The following is a 19,601-nucleotide window of genomic DNA, read 5'->3' as shown; positions in this document are numbered from 1 at the left end:
GCTGAGGCAGGAGAATCGTTTGAACCTGGGAGGTGGAGGTTGCGGTGAGCTGAGATCATGCCATTGCACTCCAACCTGGGGGACAAGAGCAAGACTTCGTCTGAAAAAAATAAAATAAAATAAATAAATAAAAATTACAAGTATGTTATACATAGTTTTTAAATTTAATTTTTAAAATAGATGTTATAAATATGTGGTATAAAATAAAAAGATACATATGAGTATAGTACGAGGTAAATCTCCCTTCTCTCCTTGTCCTAGTCATGCAGTTTTCGTTCCTGGAAGCAACCATGGTAACGTGCTCTTTCCAGAGATGGTCTGAGTGTAATAATATGTGATATATATTTTAAATATGTATATATATTTTTAGAGATGGGGTTTCACTCTGCCACCCAGGCTGGAGTGGAGTGGCACAATCCTAGCTCATTGCAGCCTTGAACTCCTGGACTCGGGAGAGCCTCCCTTCTCAGTCTTCAAAGTACTGGGATTACAGGTGTAACCCACCACACCTGGCTGGTCTGAATGTATATAGACACACACACGTGAACGTGTGTTTTAATATAAATATGCAACCAATCTTTTTTGTTTAACATAATTTGGAGTGCTATCCATATCAATATATATACATTTATTTCATCTCTTAATTTTAGGCCAGGCACGATGGCTTATGCCTGTAATCCCAGCACTTTGGGACACTGAGGTGGGAGTATCGCATGAGCCCAGGAGTTTGAGACCAGCCTGGGCAACATAGGGAGACCCCGTCTCTACAAAACATCTGAAAATTAGCTGAGTGTTGTGTACATGCCTGTAGACCCAGCATTTCTCAGAGTATCTCTGTCATTAAGTGAGGCATGGCAGGCATGAGCCACTGTGCCCAGCCTTGTTTATGTAGTTCTAATCCTTTATAAATCAAACGATTATATTAAGTCAGGCAAAAAAATGAGATCCTCTAGCACAAATCCTTAAGTGATATCTAAGCAACTTTCTTCTTTTTAAAAAATTGCTTTATTCACCAAGCATGAAAATATTTAAAGATATATTAATATAAAAAGAGAAATGTAGGCTGGGCGTAGTGGCTCATGCCTGTAATCCCAGCACTTTGGGAGGCCGAGGCGGGCGAATCACCTGAGGTTGGGAGTTTGAGACCAGCCTGAACAACATGGAGAAATCCTGTCTCTACTAAAAATACAAAATTAGCCGGGCGTGGTGGTGCATGTCTGTTATCCCAGCTCCTCAGTAGGCTGAGACAGAAGAATCGCTTGAACCTGGGAGGTGGAGGTTGTGGTGAGCAGAGATCATGCTACTGCACTCCAGCCTGAGCAACAAGAGTGAGACTCCGTCTCAAAGAAAAAAAAAAAGAAAGAAAGAAAAAGAAAAAGAGAAATGTTTGAATATTTTGAGGTACTTCCAACAATTAGAAACTTAGGTATAAACGTAAAATTCTTTTGTGTTTATTTTTATAGGTGTCCCTTGGAATTTTACATTTAATGTAAAGTTTTATCCACCTGACCCAGCACAGTTAACAGAAGACATAACAAGGTAAATAAGTAATAGTTAAATATATAATTTATCATATAGTAATGTGTATGATGAGATAGTAATTCTTACCACCATAAGCTCTGCTAATTCCGTATTCAGAACTGAAGAAAAATAATGATATTAAGTAGCCTAGGATTGAAAGTTTCTGGTCACTTCAAGGCAGGCATACAAATAAGTGAATCTAAAAGCCTTGAGTATCTGTGACCTGTATCATAAGTATCAGGAAATTGGCAGGGGAACTGGCCTTGCTTATCATGGATATTATGCCAAGCTGTGGGCAGGGCTTCTACCAGCACCCTCCAAAGGGCAAGACACAAATATAGTGGTAAAATGACTCTACTGTTTTTTTTGTTTGTTTTTTGGGGTCTCTTTTCATACTCCTTTCCCACCATGTTCCTTCTTTTTGTTGTTGTTTTTTGTTTTTTGTTTTTTGTTTTTTGAGACGGAGTCTCGCTCTTGTCACCCAGTCTGGAGTGCAATGGCACGATCCTGGCTCACTGCAACCTCAGCCTCCTGGGTTCGAGCGATTCTTTTGCCTCAGCCTCCCGAGTAGCTGGGATTACAGATGTGCACCACCACGCCCTGCTAATTTTTTTTTTTTTTTGTATTTTTAGTAGAGGCGGGTTTTCGCCATGTTGGCCAGGCTGGTCTCGAACTCCTAACCTCAGGTGATCTGCTTGCCTCGGCCTCCCAAAGTGCTGGTATTACAGGCTTGAGCCACTGCACCCGGCCCCACCATCTTCCTTCTTATAGGTATCAAAAAAGCTGAAAGCCTAAGTGTTATTATTTCTTCCTATCTCCCTTTTAAAATGTTTGATGAAGTACTTAATCCCCTGAACTGAATCTTCCTTGGAGCCCACCTAATTTATTAAATCCTGTACTCTTTAAAAACAGCCTACTGATGTCTTTTAAGAAAATGGCTTTTATTGGATTCTATAAAAATATTAACTAAAAAAGAAAATGGAAAATCAATATATTATAAAGTACTACTGTGCATATTTATATTCATGACATCTTGCATAGGGTCTTATCCACAGGAGATGCTTGTCAAATGTTTCTTAAATTAAACTGTTGGTTGTTGAGTAACTGCTTTCTATTTCTGATTTTGCTGCCAACTATCTGATTCCAGGCAGATTTACAGTCTTTAGGCCTAGATAGTTTCCATATCTCTCAAATAAGAGAATAGACTAACCTCTTTAAAAATCTGATTATTAAGTTCTATACAAAGTCAATGCCATTTTTTCTTATTATTTGTCATCTAGTCATCCTCCGTACATTCTTGAAGTTGAGATGCTGGATTTCTGCCTTAAAAGATTCCTTTGGTTATTTCTTTTTCACAGTAATATTTGTCTTTTGGAGTTGCTACTTAATCGTCTTTTTCCGTCTAGGCTTATGTATAAAACAAAACACATTTCTAAAAATCTTTGCTAATTATTTACATTTTAGAGGAGTTTAAAATTTTTGTGCCTTGTTTGGCATTGTTCTGACATTTAAAAAAATGTACGTTATGACTAATTATAGCAAAATGTTATTTAATATCTTATAATAGAAGCAAAGATATGATTCTAATTAATTTAGGAATTGTCAATTTAATAATACTTTCCTGTTTGGTAAAACTGTCTGAATTGGTGAACTCAGTCAATTAGAACACGTGGTAAGGAAGTCAGGGCCATAGGTGTGAACGTTACACTGATGGAGAGAAAAGTGTCAGCGTGGTAAGGCACTCATTTGGTTTGTTGGACTGAACTGTTTTAACTGCAAACTGCAGTTCCCAACAGTTTAGCACACAGATGGGATTAGTCTTACAAGGTGGCTAATAGTATGTAGAAAGCTGCGTGCAACTTAACTCATCTTGGAGAGAAAATACACCAGAATATTTATATCCTAGTGAAAATGTCAGTAATGTCATCTTTGTATATGAAGGACTATATCTGCACACTTGGCATAGCAATGTGATAGAAAAGAAAGGGCCTGGTTTTGGAGCCAGTCTTCATTACTACCTGACACCGAGCACGCTAAGCTTCTGAGCTGCTTCCTCATCTATAATCTGGCAATGATACCTACCTCCCAAGTTTTTTTTGTGTGTGTGTGTATGTGTGTGTGTGAAGATTAGGTGAGATAATTTATATATCTGTGGTACTTAGTATACTTAAAAAAAATAGTAGTTTCATTACTTCCTTTAGACTTTTCCAACCTTTCCTCTTTCTAAACGTGTCCAATATAGTTACAGTATTTTTTTTAAGTTTTAATATGTAAAAATTTCAAACACACAGAGAGAAATAATAGCGCAATGAACTACCATATACCAACTACCTAGATTGAAGTTATTAATATTATCTCATATTTACTTAATTGCTTTCTTTTCTTCTGTGTCCTTATTTTTTCTCTCTCTCCCTTTCTGTTTCTCCCCTTTTCTCCTTTTTCTCTCTCTATATTTTGTTGTTGTTGTTGCTGACATAACATTTTTCTCTTTTGGCTGTAGATATTATTTATGTCTTCAGCTTCGGCAGGACATAGTTGCAGGACGTCTGCCCTGTTCCTTTGCAACCTTAGCATTATTAGGTTCTTACACCATCCAGTCTGAACTGGGAGACTACGACCCAGAACTCCATGGCGTGGATTATGTTAGTGATTTTAAACTGGCCCCGAATCAGACCAAGGAACTTGAAGAGAAGGTCATGGAACTGCATAAGTCATACAGGTGAATATGTCTCCAGGGTTTGTTCGGTGTTTGTTTTGGCAATTAGTTTAAACACTTAACATGGTATTGGTTCAGTGTTTGCCTAAGAGGGATCATGGTGCCATAGAAAGAGTCAGTTTCCTCCACTGTTTGACTTTGGGCAGGTTACTTAACCTCTCTTAATCTAAGCTTTCTCATCAGAGTAATAGGCATTGCATTGTAGGGTGAAAACTAAATGAGGTAATATATGTAAAGCACTTAGCACAGTGGCTGGCTCAGTGCTCAGCAAATGGCAGCTATTATTATTTTTGTTTCCTTACCTTTTATTTATCAGATTTAAAGCTCATTATGCTGCATTAGGTACCTTGAGATCCTTAGAGCAGGGGTTTTTAATTTGAGATCTTTATACATGGATAGATTTCAGAGGGCCCGTGAAACTCTTGGAAGTATTTTTAAAAGTCTTTGTTAAATTTACTGACTATACTGCTTTTATACATGAAAATGATTGGTAATGCTGGGAGTTATCAAGTGATCAAGAACAAGAGTTTACAGTCAGTCTGAGCTGGGTTGAAATCTTGACGTTGGTTCCAACCTTGTGACCTTAGGTCTTTCAATTATAACGTCTCTGAGCCTCAGGTTTCTTATATTTCTGATGGAGATTATCACCTCAGAGAAACTAGGGGGACTGCTAGGTTTAGAAAAGGTATTGTGGGCTGACCACAATGGCTCGCACCTGAAATCCTAGCACTTTGGGAGGCCGAGGCAGGAGGATAACTTGAACCCGAGCGTTTGGGACCAGCCTGGGCAACATAGCAAGACCTCATCTCTACAAATAATTTAAAAATTAGCCAGGCATGATGGAGCACTCCTGTGGCAAGTAGCTGAGGTGGAAGGATAGTCTGGGAGGTCAAGGCTGCCATGAGCTGAGATCACACCATTGAAAGGTGATGTGTGTAAAATACTGAATACAATGTCACAATGTCTTTCACGTGGTAAAAAATTCAGTAAATATTAGCTAATATTAAAGTGCCAGAATAATTTGTGTTTCTTCCTCCCCATACATTCATTGTTACTTGAGTGACTTGCTATAGCTTAGTTCTGTAAACTGCCTTAGCATATTAATGTGAAAGTCTGACCTTGGCCTTGAATTAGTATCCTAAGTTACGTTAGCATGAGTTAGGTTGCAAAGTTCCAAAGGATCACACTGCTCAAAGAGAAATCCAAAGAGTGGTGTTGGTAGGCTTGCCATGATAGTAAAAATTATTCTTTCCAGCCATTGAGCCATCTTGTTCTCCTTGGGGTGGTTGGAATAGGATTGCATGGACTGGGATGCTTCAAATGAGAGAGCTGTAACTTAAGGTGTCTGAATTCTAGGTGTGTTATTGCCCCTGTAGGTTCAGGTACCTCAGTCATGAGGACCATACTAAGGACTTTAAAGTTTACAACCTACATAGCAGTAGTCTTATAAGAGTTACCCATCTCTCTTGGGGTCACACTATTTCCAAAGAGAACTGCACGTTTGCTTTTTAAGTTTTGACTTATTCCAGTACCAATGTCTGGAGTCACTAAATACACCACTTTCAACTTGTTGATGACTGTAACTTAAGCATGTTACATTGTCTTTGAATACATTTTTATTGTTTTTATTTTTTATTTTTATTTTTGAGATGGAATCTTGGTCTGTTGGCAAGGCTGGAGTGCAGTGGCGCAATCTTGGCTCGCTGCAGCCTCCACCTCCCTGGTTCAAGCAGTTCTCTGCCTCAGCCTCCTGAGTAGCTGGGATTACAGGCGCCCACCAACACACCTGGCTGATTTTTTGTATTTTTAGTAGAGACGGGGTTTCACCATCTTGGCCAGGCTGGTCTTGAACTTCTGACCTCATGATCCACCTGCCTCAGCCTCCCAAAGTGCTGGGATTACAGCACTTTTATTTATATTCTGGTTGTGATTCTCAACATTTACATATATAAAAAATATGGACATATAAAAATATATGCATATATACATAGAAAAGCAAGTACTGGAAAGAAACAAAATAATTTGATTAATTAGAATGTCAATACTGTAGGGAAATATTATTTTTATTACCTAATAATTTAAAAATATTTTTTATTAGTTATAATATAACCTTTGGGCAATCAGTAAAATAGTAAAAGAAAATATTTTACTGCTGCCATAGAGCTGAACCGCAGAAAATGATGATGTCAGATTATGATTGATACTTGAAATCTGTCTCTGATTTTTGTTTTTAAAGAGAGATGGAATGTCACTGTTGCCCAGAGTGGAGTGCAGTGGTGTGATCATAGCTCGCTGCAGCTTCAATCTCCTAGGTTCAAGTGATCGTCTCATCTCAGCCTTCTGAGTAGCTAGGACTATAGGTGTGTGCTACCATGCCCAGCTAATTTTTAAATTTTTTTGTAGAGATGGTAGTCTCACCATGTTAGTCCAGGCTGATCTCAAACTTCCAGCTTCAAGACTCCCAAGGTGCTAGGACTACAGGCATGAACCTCTGCGCCCGGCCTAATGAGTCTTTTAATGGTTATCTGATCATAATAGAATCTCAGGTTTGAGAGGACTTATAGTCTCTCATCCAATGCTTGATTCTCCTTTATAGAATTGTTACATAATAATCATAATAAGTAGCCAGTTATTGTGCATCTATTATTATGTGCAAGATACTATGATAAGCACTTTATGTAAAACATCACGTTTAATCTTTATAACCACCCTTTGAGTTAGGACAACGGTTCTCAAAGGGTGGTCTACAGACCCTGGAGATCTTCAAGATTCTTTCAAGGGGTCCATGAGGTCAAAATTATTTTTGTAATAATGCTAAGATGTTATTTGCCTTTTTCACTCTGTTGAAATGGGTGGGGCACAAATCAAGGCAGTTGGAGCAAACTGTACTAAGAGTCACTATATTGTTCTCCAGCATGCACTTGCAGCTGGAAGTGCAAGAAAGCCAGCTTACCTTAGAATTTTCCTAACGAAGCAGCAAAAAGTATTAATTTTATTAAGTCTTGAATACATTTCTATTTAATATTCTGTGTGATTAGATGGGAAGTACACACAAAGCATTTTTGCTGCATACTGAAGCACAACAGTTGTCTCAAGGAAAAGCACTTGTGCAATTGAGTTGTGAGCTGAATTGGCCATCTTTTTTTTTTTCTTTTTTTTTTTTTTTTGAGATGGAGGCCCGCTCTGTCGCCCAGGCTGGAGTGCAGTGGGGTGATCTCCGCTCACTGCAAGCTCCGTCTCCCGGGTTCACATCATTCTCCTGCCTCGGCCTCCTGAGTATCTGGGACTACAAGCGCCAGCCACCATGCCCAGCTAATTTTTTGTATATTTAGTAGAGACAAGGTTTCACCTTGTCACTCATTTCTCAAAAATGAAATGAGCTAGTACTTTTAGGAAAGCAACTTGACAGTATTTGTTGCTAATGACAAAATTCAAGCTTTCTGGTAAAAATTAGAATTTTGGAAAACTTTTATATATCCCCATGATCTTGACAGCTTTTAAAGACTTTTCTGCTAAGGTCGGTGGTTATTTTAATGAATGTGATTTTTTTATACACATATTGTATCAAGGTTTGGAAGATTTTCATAACTTGGCGAACAAGTATTTTTCAGATTAGAAATGCACAATGTTAAAAAAGTCATGCACAGGTAAAAGATCCATTCAAAATGCAAGATAGACCAATGGATTTTAATGTAACAGTACAAAAAGTTCATTGATAAGTTTCTACATTTCACATTGAAAATTATCTTTAAGAAACTGCCATTGATATGTTTTAGTGTAATACCAGAAAATAATATTTTAGGCCAGGCTCAGTGGCTCATGCCTGTAATCCCAGCACTTTGGGAGGCCGAGGCAGGCGGATCACAAGGTCAGGAGTTTGAGACCAGCCTGGCCAATATGGTGAAACCCTGTCTCTACTAAAAATACAAAAATTAGCCAGGCATGGTGGTGGGCACCTGTAATCCCAGCTACTTGGGAGGCTGAGGCAGGAGAATCACTTTAACCTGGGAGGCGGTGGTTGCAGTGAGCCAAGATCGTGCCATTGCACTGCAGCCTGGGCGACAAGAGCAAGACTCCATCTCAAAAAAAAAGAAAAAAGAGTATTTTAAATTCATAGTCACCCCTTTTCAAACTACATGTCTGTGTGAGATCAGATTTCTTCACATACTGCCAAATCAATATATTGCAACAGATTGAATGCAGAAGCAGTTGGGAGAATTCAGCTGTCTTCTATGCCAGACATTGAAGAGATTTGTAAATATGTAAAGCAAAGTTACCTTTTCATAACTGTTTCAGAAAATATTGGTATTTTTCAGAAATTATGTTATTTATGTTAAAAAGTAATGGGATTACCATTATTTTATTTTATTTTGAAATGGAGTTTCACTCTTGTCGCCCAGGCTGGAGTGCAATAGTGTGATCTCGGCTCACTGCAATCTCCGCCTGCTTGGTTCAAGTGATTCTCGTGCCTCAGCCTCCCGAGTAGCTAGGATTACAAGTGCCTGCCACCACACTTGGCTAACTTTTGTATTTTTAGCAGAGACAGGGTTTCACCATGTTGGCTAGGCTGGTCCTGAACTCCTGACCTCAGGTGATCTGCCTGCCTTGGCCTGCTAAAGTGCTGGGATTACAGATGTGAGCCACCGTGCTTGGCTGGATTACTGTTACTTTTTAGAAGTTTAATAAGCATTTTAAATTTTCCTTAGTTAAAACAATTTTAATATAGTGAATACAAATAGCTATAAGCCACATAAAGAAAAGCTCTTGACCAGGCACAGTGGCTCATGCCTGTAATCCCAGCACTTTGGGAGGCCAAGGCAGCCAGATCACCTGAGGTCGGGAGTTCAAGACCAGCCTGACCAACATGGAGAAACCCCATCTCTACTAAAAATACAAAATCAGCCGGGCATGGTAGCACATGCCTGTAATCCCAGCTCCTCAGGAGGCTGAGGCAGGAGAATCGCTTGAACTTGGGAGGCAGAGGTTGCAGTGAACCGAGATCATGCCATTGTACTCCAGCCTGGGCAACAAAAGCAAAACTCCGTCTCAAAAAAAAAGAAAAAGAAAAGCTCTTTAGGGTCCTCAATAATTTTTACAATAATTGTTAAGAGAATAAAGAGGTCCTGAGATCAAAAAAGTTTGAGAACCACTGAGTTGGGGCAATAGGGCACCATAGTTAAAATCTTGGGCTCTGGAGTTAGCCTTTCTTTAAATTCAGACTCCATTCCTTGTTAACTGTGCCTCTTGGTAAGTTACTTAAGCTCTCTAAGCTTCAGTTTTTTCATCTGAAAAATAAGGGCAATAATGTGAATTTTCTAATTGTTAAATCAGAAAATTTATATAAAGTGATTAGTACAATGACAGTATATAGTGAGAGTTCAAATATCTGCTACGATAATAATAATTCTTGGCTGGGCACGGTGGCTCACACCTGTAATCCCAGCACTTTGGGAGGCCAAGGCAGGTGGATCATGAGGTCAAGAGATTGAGACCATCCTAGCCAACATGGTGAAACCCCATCTCTACTGAAAATACAAAAATTAGCTGGGCATGGTGGCACGCACCTGTAGTCCCAACTACTCTGGAGGCTGAGGCAGGAGAATTGCTTGAACCCAGGAGGCGGAGGTTGCAGTGAGCCGAGATCATGCCACTGTACTCTAGCCTGGGTGACAAAGCAAGACTTCATCTAAAAATAAATAAATTAAAGGCCGAGCGTGGTGGCTCACACCTGTAATCCCAGCACTTTGGGAGGCTGAGGCAGGTGGATCACAAGGTCAGGAGTTCAAGACCAGCCTGGCCAAGATGGTGAAACCCCGTCTCTACTAAAAATACAAAAAATTAGCCGGGCTTGGTGGCACGCGCCTGTAATCCCAGCTACTCCGGAGGCTGAGGCAGAGAATTGCTTAAACCTGGAGGGGCGGAGGTTGCAGTGAGCCGAGATTGCACCACTGCACCCCAGCCTGGGCGACAGAGCGAGACTCCGTCTCAAAAAATAAATAAATATAAATAAATAAAATTCTTATCCTCACTTCACAAGTGATGAATGTATGTGTCTTGGTTTGGAGAACTAGTTTTAACCTTTATCAGAATGTAAACCCAATTAGGTGAAACAATCTCAAGGGACAAATGGATATAGTTCAGCTGATGTTCTGTTAGAGATGTGGTAGAAATTGAGCAATAATGGATCGCCGTGACCAGAACATTTAGGAGTCTGTCATCTTGGAATTTACTTGCTCCTTTTTGGAAAGATTTGCAACCCTCACAAACCCAAAGGAACAATTTAATTATGTCCAACAACATGGCATTTTAACTAATCCAAAGAAACTTCCGCTGAGGCATATGCATTTTACTATGCATTGGAAAGTGCAGTACAAGCACTTCTCAGATAGAAGACAGCCTGCATAAATGGAATCCTTAGTAGTGGCCCTTTGCCCAGACTGGGATTTTAAAGCTATAATTAACACTTTAAATTTACACTAGCAAATCAAGCTTTAAAATTAATTGCCCTCCATTTATGGGTATTAGGAAGGTATGTAAACTTGTCTATTGTCCCCCACTTAATTCTTTGAAATCACAATCCTTAATTAGGAGATATAACAAACATTATTAAAAGGGGGTCACATAACACTGGAACACACCGAATAGCTCTATCCTGATTGCACTTGCTTGAAATAAATGCAAGGAAACTTTATTGTAACTTCTCTTTTTAATGAGCTTTAACCAGTGCCGGAGCTTCCTGGTCAGGTACTTTTGTAAGCTGCAGTACTTACAAGTAGTAAATTATTAGGTGGTACTGAAAAAATTCAAGACAGTACTTTTAATGGTTTAGAGGTATCTAATCTCTTCCCAGCTGGTTTGTTATGACTTTCAAAGGTCTTGGAAATTTTAGGGAAAACCTTGATCATTAAAATTTAAGGCAAAAAATAATTTATTTTGTGATATTAATCTTTCAAATATATGTGTTGTGTTAACATGCACAGATGTCTGTGGGTGGTGAGATTATATATTTTCTTTTCTATGCTCTTAATGATATTTTCCAAATTTTATACAGTGAATGTGTATGATTTTTATAATCAGATAAAGCTTTCTGGCAACATTAGGTGGGGCAGAGCAAGGTAGTCATCCATGCAGAGGGGCAGTCTGGCTTGGGATATTGAGGCCTAAGCAGAGTGAGGAGTGGGTCCCGTGGGTTGGAGGGCAGCCTGGCATGAAGAGTCAGAGCTCAAGTGGATGAGGATGGTAGTCATGTGTGGGCACCTGGTGGTGGGTTTCAGAAGCCAAGCAGAGCAAGAAGGGCATCCATGTGGGGGAAAAGCCTACACAGGATGTGGAGGGCATCCATACAGGGTGGTGCTTGATGCACAGTGTCAAAGCCTAAGCAGGGTGAAGAGATGGTCCCACAGCAGCAGTCAGAACCCTGGTGAGGTAAGGAGGACATCCACGTGTGCTGAGTAGCCCAGAATGGGGAATTCAGGGTTCAAGTAGAGTGAGGAGGACATCCACATACAGTAGGGGTTTGTGGCTGCAATGAGAGATTATATGATTATATAGAGGGATTGATCAAATTAGTCGATGTATTCAGGGTAATGGGAGCCAGGTTTCTCACTGTCAGTAAAGTGAGACACAAATTATGGAAAGGGAGAAACTACAATGAACCCTGTTAGGATATTGCATTAAAACTGGAGGCTTCAATGTGAACTTGTGGTTTCCAATATATAGATAGGTAGATATAGAAATATAGATGTAAAAAGGTAGATACATACACAGATACATACTCTAACTCTACATTGTGTCAGAAGGAAGTACTGGAAGAATGATGGGAAATGGTCAGAAGGACACAGAATCCAGCTTGGAGAGGTTCCCACTACCAAATCTGGGGCAATTTAAGCATCAAAATAGATAAGGAAAGTAATTGATATACTGCATTGAATAAAATGAAAATTCATGAGTCCATACTGACATAAATAAATAAATTGAAATTTTAAGGCTGGGCATGGTGGCTCATGCCTGTAATTCCAGCACTTTTGGAGGCTGAGGTGGGCTGACTGCTTGAGCCCAAGAGTTCACTTGAACCTGGGAGGTCAAGGCTGCAGTGAACCATGATGGTGCCACTGCACTCCAATCTGGGTGACAGAGCAAGACCTTGTCTCTTAAAAAATTTTTTTTTTGGCTCACACCTTTAATCCCAGCACTTTGGGAGGCTGAGTTGGGCAGATCACGAGGTCAGGAGTTTGAGATCAGCCTGGCCAATATGGTGAAACCCCATCTCTACTAAAAATACAAAAATTAGCCAGGCATGGTGGCGGGTGCCTGTAGTTCCAGCTACTTGGGAGGCTGAGGCAGAAGAATCACTTGAACCCAGGAGGCAGAGGTTGCAGTTAGCCGAGATCACACCACTGCACTCCAGGCTGGGCAATGGAGTGAGACTCCATCTCAAAAAAAAAAAAGAAATTCTTAAGTTAGAATTATATTTTTTTAAGAATTGTAAAGGGACCTTGTTATGTTGTGCAACCTGAACAACCTGAAGTGCAGTGCTGTTTACAGGTGTGATTGTAACTCACTTACAGCCTTAAACTCAAGCAATCTACCTGCCTCAGCCTCCCAAGTAGCTGTGACTACAGGTCACCACACCCAGCTAAAATTATTCTTTTTCTTTTTTTAGAGACAAGGTCTCTCAACATTTTTTTTTTTTTTTGAGATGGAGTTTCATTCGTTGCCCAGGCTGGAGTGCAATGGCGCAATCTCGGCTCACCGAAACCTCTGCCTCCCAGGTTCAAGCGATTCTCCTGCCTCAGCCTCCCAAGTAGCTGGGATTACAGGCATGTGCCACCACGCCTGGCTAATTTTGTACTTTTAGTAGAGATGGGGTTTCTCCATGTTGGTCAGGCTGGTCTCAAACTCCCAACCTCAGGTGATCCGCCCACCTCGGCCTCCCAAAGTGCTGGGATTATAGGCATGAGCCACTGCGCCTGGCTGAGACAAGGTCTCTCTATGTCGCCTAGGCTCATAGACTCAAGCAATCCTCCTGTCTCAGCCTCCAGAGTAGCTAGGACTATAGGTGCGTGCCACTGAGCCTGGCTAAAAATTAGGTAAAAAATTTTAAATGCAAACATCAGCCAAACTTCAAATATAAATATTATTTTCAACTAACAAGGAAGTTTTAAAGATCTCCCCTTATTTATTTATTTGTGAGACGGAGTTTCGCTCTTGTTTCCCAGGCTGGAGTGCAATGACGCAATCTCGGCTCACCACAACCTCTGCCTCCCAGGTCAAGTGATTCTCCTGCCTCAGCCTCCTGAGTAGCTGAGATTACAGGCATGCACCACCATGCCCAGCTAATTTTGTATTTTTAGTAGAGACGGGGTTTCTCCATGTTGGTCAGACTGGTCTTGAACTCCCTACCTCAGGTGATCCGCCTGCCTCAGCCTCCCAAAGTGCTGGGATTACAGACGTGAGCCACCGCGCCAGGCCTGATCTCTCCTTATTTTTTAAAGCATGCTTATTTATAGAAGCATGTAACTACATACTGTGAAATTTAAATCTGTATTCAAATTGATTGACCCTATTAATGTCCCTTAGGGTAGGGTAGGAGGAGTGAGTATAGGGAAGATTTTATCATAATTGCTTTACTTAATGTTTTAAAATTTGTCTTCAAATTCAAGTGATCCAAATTGTGTCTCTTAATTTTATGATTTGTGTGTAGATGAACCACTGGACTATCAGAAAGCTAAGGCTGCAATAATAACTATTCATGTCTATAAAGCAGTTTTACAACCACTATCTCATTTCGATCCCAATAGTAACATTCATTCATTCAGCAAAAACAAAAAAGTCATTGCCTATCCTAGTATCTAGAAATACGCATTATTATGATTCTCGTTTTATAGAGGAGATGGAGGGAGACACTGGCTGGCCACTTACAAGTACTGAAGCCTGGATTCCAGCCCAAGTATTGTGACTTGAGTTTTGACTTAAGTCTGCTGTCTCAACTAAGGGTCCTAACTTGCCTGTGGTAATGTGATCCCTGAGAACCTGTTTCTTCAACAGCAAAATGAAATTATTGTACTCTTTAAACTTCAAGCTCCTTTCAGCTTCAAAATCCTAAAATTCAGCGGGAGTGGTGGCTCACGCTTGTAATCCCACCACTTTGGAAGGCTGAGGCTGGAGGATGGCTTGAGCCTAGGAGTTCAAGATCAGCCTGGGCAACATACTGAGACCCCCTCTGTACAAAAAATAAGAAAACTAGCTGGACATGGTGGCATGCACCTGTAGACCCAGCTACTCAGGAGTCTGAGGTGGGAAGATCACTTGAGCCTGGGAAGTGGAGGTTGCAGTGAGCTGTGTTTGCACCATTGCACTGCACCCTGGGTGACAGAGTGAGACCCTGTCTCAAAAAAAAAAAAAAAATTCTAAAATTCATCTCATCGATAACAGTAACAACAACAGAAACAGAAAATAGGAGTAATGTTAACTAGAAAAAAATGTAACTTAGATGGAAAAAAATTAAAAACTACAAAACTTTCCTGAAATGTTTTTAATGACTTGAATATACAGACTTGCATAAGGGGCTAATTTTCCCATTCTCCTTTTTTCTTATCTTCAATTTCAGGTTCATTAATAAATAGAATTAGGTGTGATGCTTCAGTGCTTGTGAAAATAAGTTTGTTCATGAAGGCTAAATCAGTAGCAAATCTGCACCCTGTCTCCTATTATATACATATTTTGGTGGTTGTTGTTCCAAGGAATCCTTTGTCCTTTTAATTAGGGTAAAGACAGATGGATTTGGAAGAGACTTTTCCTTGTGAAATGAAGAGACCCCTGCAGCTTTCTGTAGCTTGAGGCAGTCTTATGGGAAACTGGCATTTACTGTTTTTTCCTTGGGGATGTGGCTGCATTATTGTTACTGTTAAGTTATACTTGATTGGTCTGAATTGTGCAGCATTAGGAGTGATATTTTTGTCTTTGAAAGCTCTATATAACAGCTCATGAACACTTTTCAAAAGAGGGGAAATTTATAGAGGAGAAGAAAAGACTGTCACAGCGAGTGTTTAGACAGTGAGACTGACTGTTTTCAAACAAATCTAATTCATTATATGCCTGGTAATGAAGACATATTAATAACAGAGAAAACAGCCCCATTATCTATGTGCTTCTGTGAACCAGTTTATTTTGTTTATATCAGTGGGCAGGACACCATCTGTTACCAGAAATTTTCTTTTCATCAAGCCTGCCCCGATTAAGAGTCCTCAGTTAAGTAACATCAGCTGCCCTCTTGTTTAATTTCCATAACTCAATTCAAGGGTATGGAGAGAAAAAGGCAGCTATAAGAGGATATTGTAAATTACACCATGCCCTCTGAGAATTTAATTTGGTCATCTCCTTGGCAAGAAAAATTAGCGGGAGGAGCTTATGTATGTTGGAGAAAAAGAGTGAAGAGAAGGGGGCAGAACTAATGATAGATGAAATAGCTTTAAGGAAATTGTTTAGTAGGATTAAAAAAAATTTTTTTGTAGCTTTTTGGTGACTTTTTGTTTGCTCACATTTTCTTTTTCTAAGGTATATTTTAATTATTTAGATACAGGCAGTGATGAGTTCTGTTCCATAATAACCTACTTTCAGGACTAGGAAATATATCTTAATATAGTGGTATGTATATGTTCATGTGTTTAAAATACAGTGAATATATAAATGTTACTGTAAATGATGACACTGTAACACTGAAAGAATTTTATGTTTTTATTCTATCAAAGGTCCATGACTCCAGCTCAGGCTGACTTGGAGTTTCTTGAGAATGCCAAAAAGTTGTCTATGTATGGAGTTGATCTTCATAAAGCAAAGGTAATGATAACTTTGCCCTTTATTAATATGCATGTGGAAGACATTATATGATACATGTCTGTTATGTATGTATCACATCTGTGTCATATAATACTTTTTAACAACATCTGGGGTATTTTAAAACATTCAAAAGAGATAGTAGACTGGGCACAGCAGCTCATGCCTGTAGTCCCAGCTACTGGGGAGGCTGAGGCGGGAGGATCACTTGAGTCCAGGAGATCGAGCGTACAGTGAGCCCTGATTGTGCCACTGCACTCCAGCCCTGGCGACAGAGCAAGACCCCGTCTCAAAAAAAAAAAAAAAAAAAAGAGAGAAATAGTACTTCTTGTTAGCTTTTTTTTGTTTTTTTTTTTGTTTTTTTTTTGACATGGAGCCTTGCTCTGTCGCCCAGGCTGGAGTGCAGTGGCGTGATCTCGGCTCACTGCAAGCTCCGCCTCCCAGGTTCACGCCATTCTCCTGCCTCAGCCTCCTGAGTAGCTGGGACTACAGGCGCCAGCTACCACGCCTGGCTGATTTTTGTATTTTTAGTAGAGACGGGGTTTCACCGTGGTCTCAATCTCCTGACCTCGTGATCCGCCCGCCTCAGCCTCCCACAGTGCTGGGATTACAGGCGTGAGCCACCGCGTCCGGCCTCTTGTTAGCATTTTAAGTGTATCAGTTAAATCAGTCAACTGTATCAATTGAATTTGCCCCATAGCAATTCCACCCTCAGGATAAAGTTTCATATCCAAGCTACTGTTAAGATCAAAAGATAGCCCCTAGAGAAAAAGAAATTGATTTTCCTAACATGCAGTAACATTTGAAAATATAGAGAGCAGTGGGCAGCAAGGCCTGTTTCACAGCCAGCATCACCTACATCGAATCACCGATGTTCATTAAATATGTAGATCCCTGAGCTTCTCTCAGATGTATGGAATTAATTTGGAGGCGAGGTTCTAGAATCTGTTGGTTTAATGAGCACCCAAATGATTCTAATTCATGCCTGAATCTGAGAACCACTGGCCTAGAGTAGTGGTTCTCAAAGTATGGTGTCTGAGCCAGCAACATTTAACATCACCTAGGAACTTGTTAGAAATGCACATTTCAGGCCCCATCCCAGGCCTGCTGAGTTAGACTCTCTGGAGGTGGAGCTCAGCAATCCATTTTAAGTTCTCCAGGTTGTTCTGATGCACACTGAATGAACCACAGTGGCTCATTCAAAAACCACTTGGGTAGGGCCCTGGAAACTTGAGCTTTAATCCTAGTTCTACCTAATACAGCCTAACAGAATGAATCCTTAAGGAAAGTCTCCTTACGTCTCTCGTCTTCAGCTACTAAAGTTGCTGGGGAGGTTCAGTGCCAGGCGTGGTGGCTCACACCTGTAATCCCAACAATTTGGGAGGCTGAGGCGGCCGGTCGCTCAAGCTCAGGAATTCAAGACCAGATTGGGGAACATGGTGAAATCCTGTCTCCACAGAAAATACAAAAAATTAGTCAGGCATGGTGGCACGTGCCTTTGGTTGTCCCAGCTACTCAGGAGGCTGAGGTGGGAGGATTGCTTGAGCCCAGGAGGTAGAGGCTGCAGTGAGTCTAGATTGCACCACTGCACTCCAGCCTGAGTGACAGTTGAGACTCTGTCTTAAAAAAAAAAAAAGAAAAGAAAAAAGTTGTTCTGGATTATTTTGGGCTGGGTACTACAACTTCTGTGAATCTCTAAAGTATATTGTAGGAAGATCAGTACATCAGATTAGGTATGTTTCTAAAACTGAAATGGTTAGATTTTGCTTCACAATTCCTGCTGGAAGCTGGTGTCAATTCAGGTATTGATGGAGTCAGGCAGCATGTTCCCTTCCCAAATATTGTAAAGCAAATTGTTTCTCCAAAGTGAAATGTAGTTATACCCACAAGCTTTAAAAATTTAAGAGGGCATCTTCTGGGAAATTCTCAGTTACATAGTCACTGAATTGGAACTGTATGTAATTCCTGCTTCTCTGTTATAACACGTGTAGGCACTAATATATTTCTCTATACTCATTTTGGGGGAAAGAGTAGTCAAGAAGCATTTAACTTTGTGTTTTGATTACTTAGCTAAACAAACTGTTAGCTGTAGGGACTAACTTAGGTGAAATTTATTTTATTTGAATTATAGACATAGATGATTAACATTACATATTTAATTTTTTAAAGTTGTCTTTAATAGAGAGGCATATAAATATGATTTCATTGTGCCTTAATGTAACTTCTTGACTTAGGGATCATATTTTTAATTTAATATACTTAACATCAATTTTAAGAACCTAAGATTGTCTTATGCTGAGTTTATATAGGAATAGAGTCAACTCCTACATTTAACATCATTTCTGGAGCTGTTAACACTTTATCATAAAAAAACAAGAATTAATAATTGTGCGTGTATATTTGGTAGTATACATAGCTCTAAGCCCTGCTCTCCAGGAAGTCATGACTGCTGATTTAAACATAATAGGTCCATAAATTATAACTGTTAGGCTGAGCTTTATTTTTCATTGTATGTTTTGTAACTGTTTTTGGTTGTTATCTTCAGATTATCTAGTAATAGTCAACAGTGTATTGAGTACTTTGCTCCAGACTGAAATACTAACATTTTTCTTTTTCAGGACTTGGAAGGAGTAGATATCATCCTAGGTGTCTGCTCTAGTGGCCTTCTGGTTTACAAAGATAAGCTGAGAATTAACCGCTTCCCTTGGCCCAAAGTGCTGAAGATTTCTTATAAACGTAGTAGCTTTTTCATCAAGATTCGGCCTGGAGAGGTACAGAATTTATATTTCCTTCCTCCCAAACCAGACATAGTCTGTATCTGAAATATCTACATTTCCATTTTCCTTATTAAGTCATCTGAGAAGTCTCTCTATAGTTAACTATTGAAGGGCTGATAATTCCGTTTTCTAAGTTGATCAGTCCTGTGATGCTACTTCTTTTCCTTACTACTGGTCTTCTGGACATTTCACTTTTTGTAAGTAAATATACCATTGCAAAAAGTTAAACTTGGACTGATACATTTGTTCCTTGTTTACTCCAAGCAAAAACTTAATGGAAAAATATTTTTAAATTGAGTAGCATGAGATTTTAAAATTATTTATAGGGATAAATTACTCATGTTTGGCATCACCAATCCCTTATCTCATATAATTAAAATTTATTTGTATGCATAGCTTCTCGTGGTTACTGAGAGTGAGTTCTAGGGCCAAGTTCTAGATTTTTAATAAGAGTTGGATGTTCAACTTTGTACCAGTTAATTCATTTATTAGTTGGTTTTGGGATATACTAATGCTGGCCAAATTTAACTTTTGTATTGAAGAGCCATTATGGAATAGCATAAAATTGTTTAAGTAGGAATTAAAGTTTTTTAAAAAGTTCTGACTTCTTTTCTGCCACATACTAAGCAAAAGACCTGGACAAATCTAAGGCTCAGCTTCCTTATCATTTGGGCAGGATAATACCTTCTCCATCATAGTTATTTGAAGATCAAATGAGATGACAGCTGTGTAAGTTCTATATAGGAAATGAT

At 39.6% G+C, this 19,601-nt stretch overlaps 1 protein-coding gene across 50 annotated transcripts in view; it reads left to right on the top strand.

Annotated features, from left to right (window-relative positions):
* Positions 1–19,601, top strand: part of EPB41 (erythrocyte membrane protein band 4.1) — a 233,172-nt gene that overhangs the window by 126,866 nt on the left and 86,705 nt on the right. For all 50 annotated transcript variants that reach the window (XM_055389777.2, XM_063701041.1, XM_055389773.2 and 47 more), the window contains exons 6-9: positions 1,464–1,539; positions 4,022–4,240; positions 15,988–16,075; positions 18,691–18,843. In XM_055389777.2, coding sequence (XP_055245752.1) covers positions 1,464–1,539; positions 4,022–4,240; positions 15,988–16,075; positions 18,691–18,843 — 536 coding nt within the window. The remainder of the gene's footprint in view (positions 1–1,463; positions 1,540–4,021; positions 4,241–15,987; positions 16,076–18,690; positions 18,844–19,601) is intronic.

Source organism: Gorilla gorilla, chromosome 1 (assembly GCF_029281585.2).
Source record: "Gorilla gorilla gorilla isolate KB3781 chromosome 1, NHGRI_mGorGor1-v2.1_pri, whole genome shotgun sequence".
In the NCBI taxonomy this organism is placed as follows: domain Eukaryota; kingdom Metazoa; phylum Chordata; class Mammalia; order Primates; family Hominidae; genus Gorilla; species Gorilla gorilla.
This window is presented reverse-complemented; position numbering and strand designations above follow the sequence as displayed.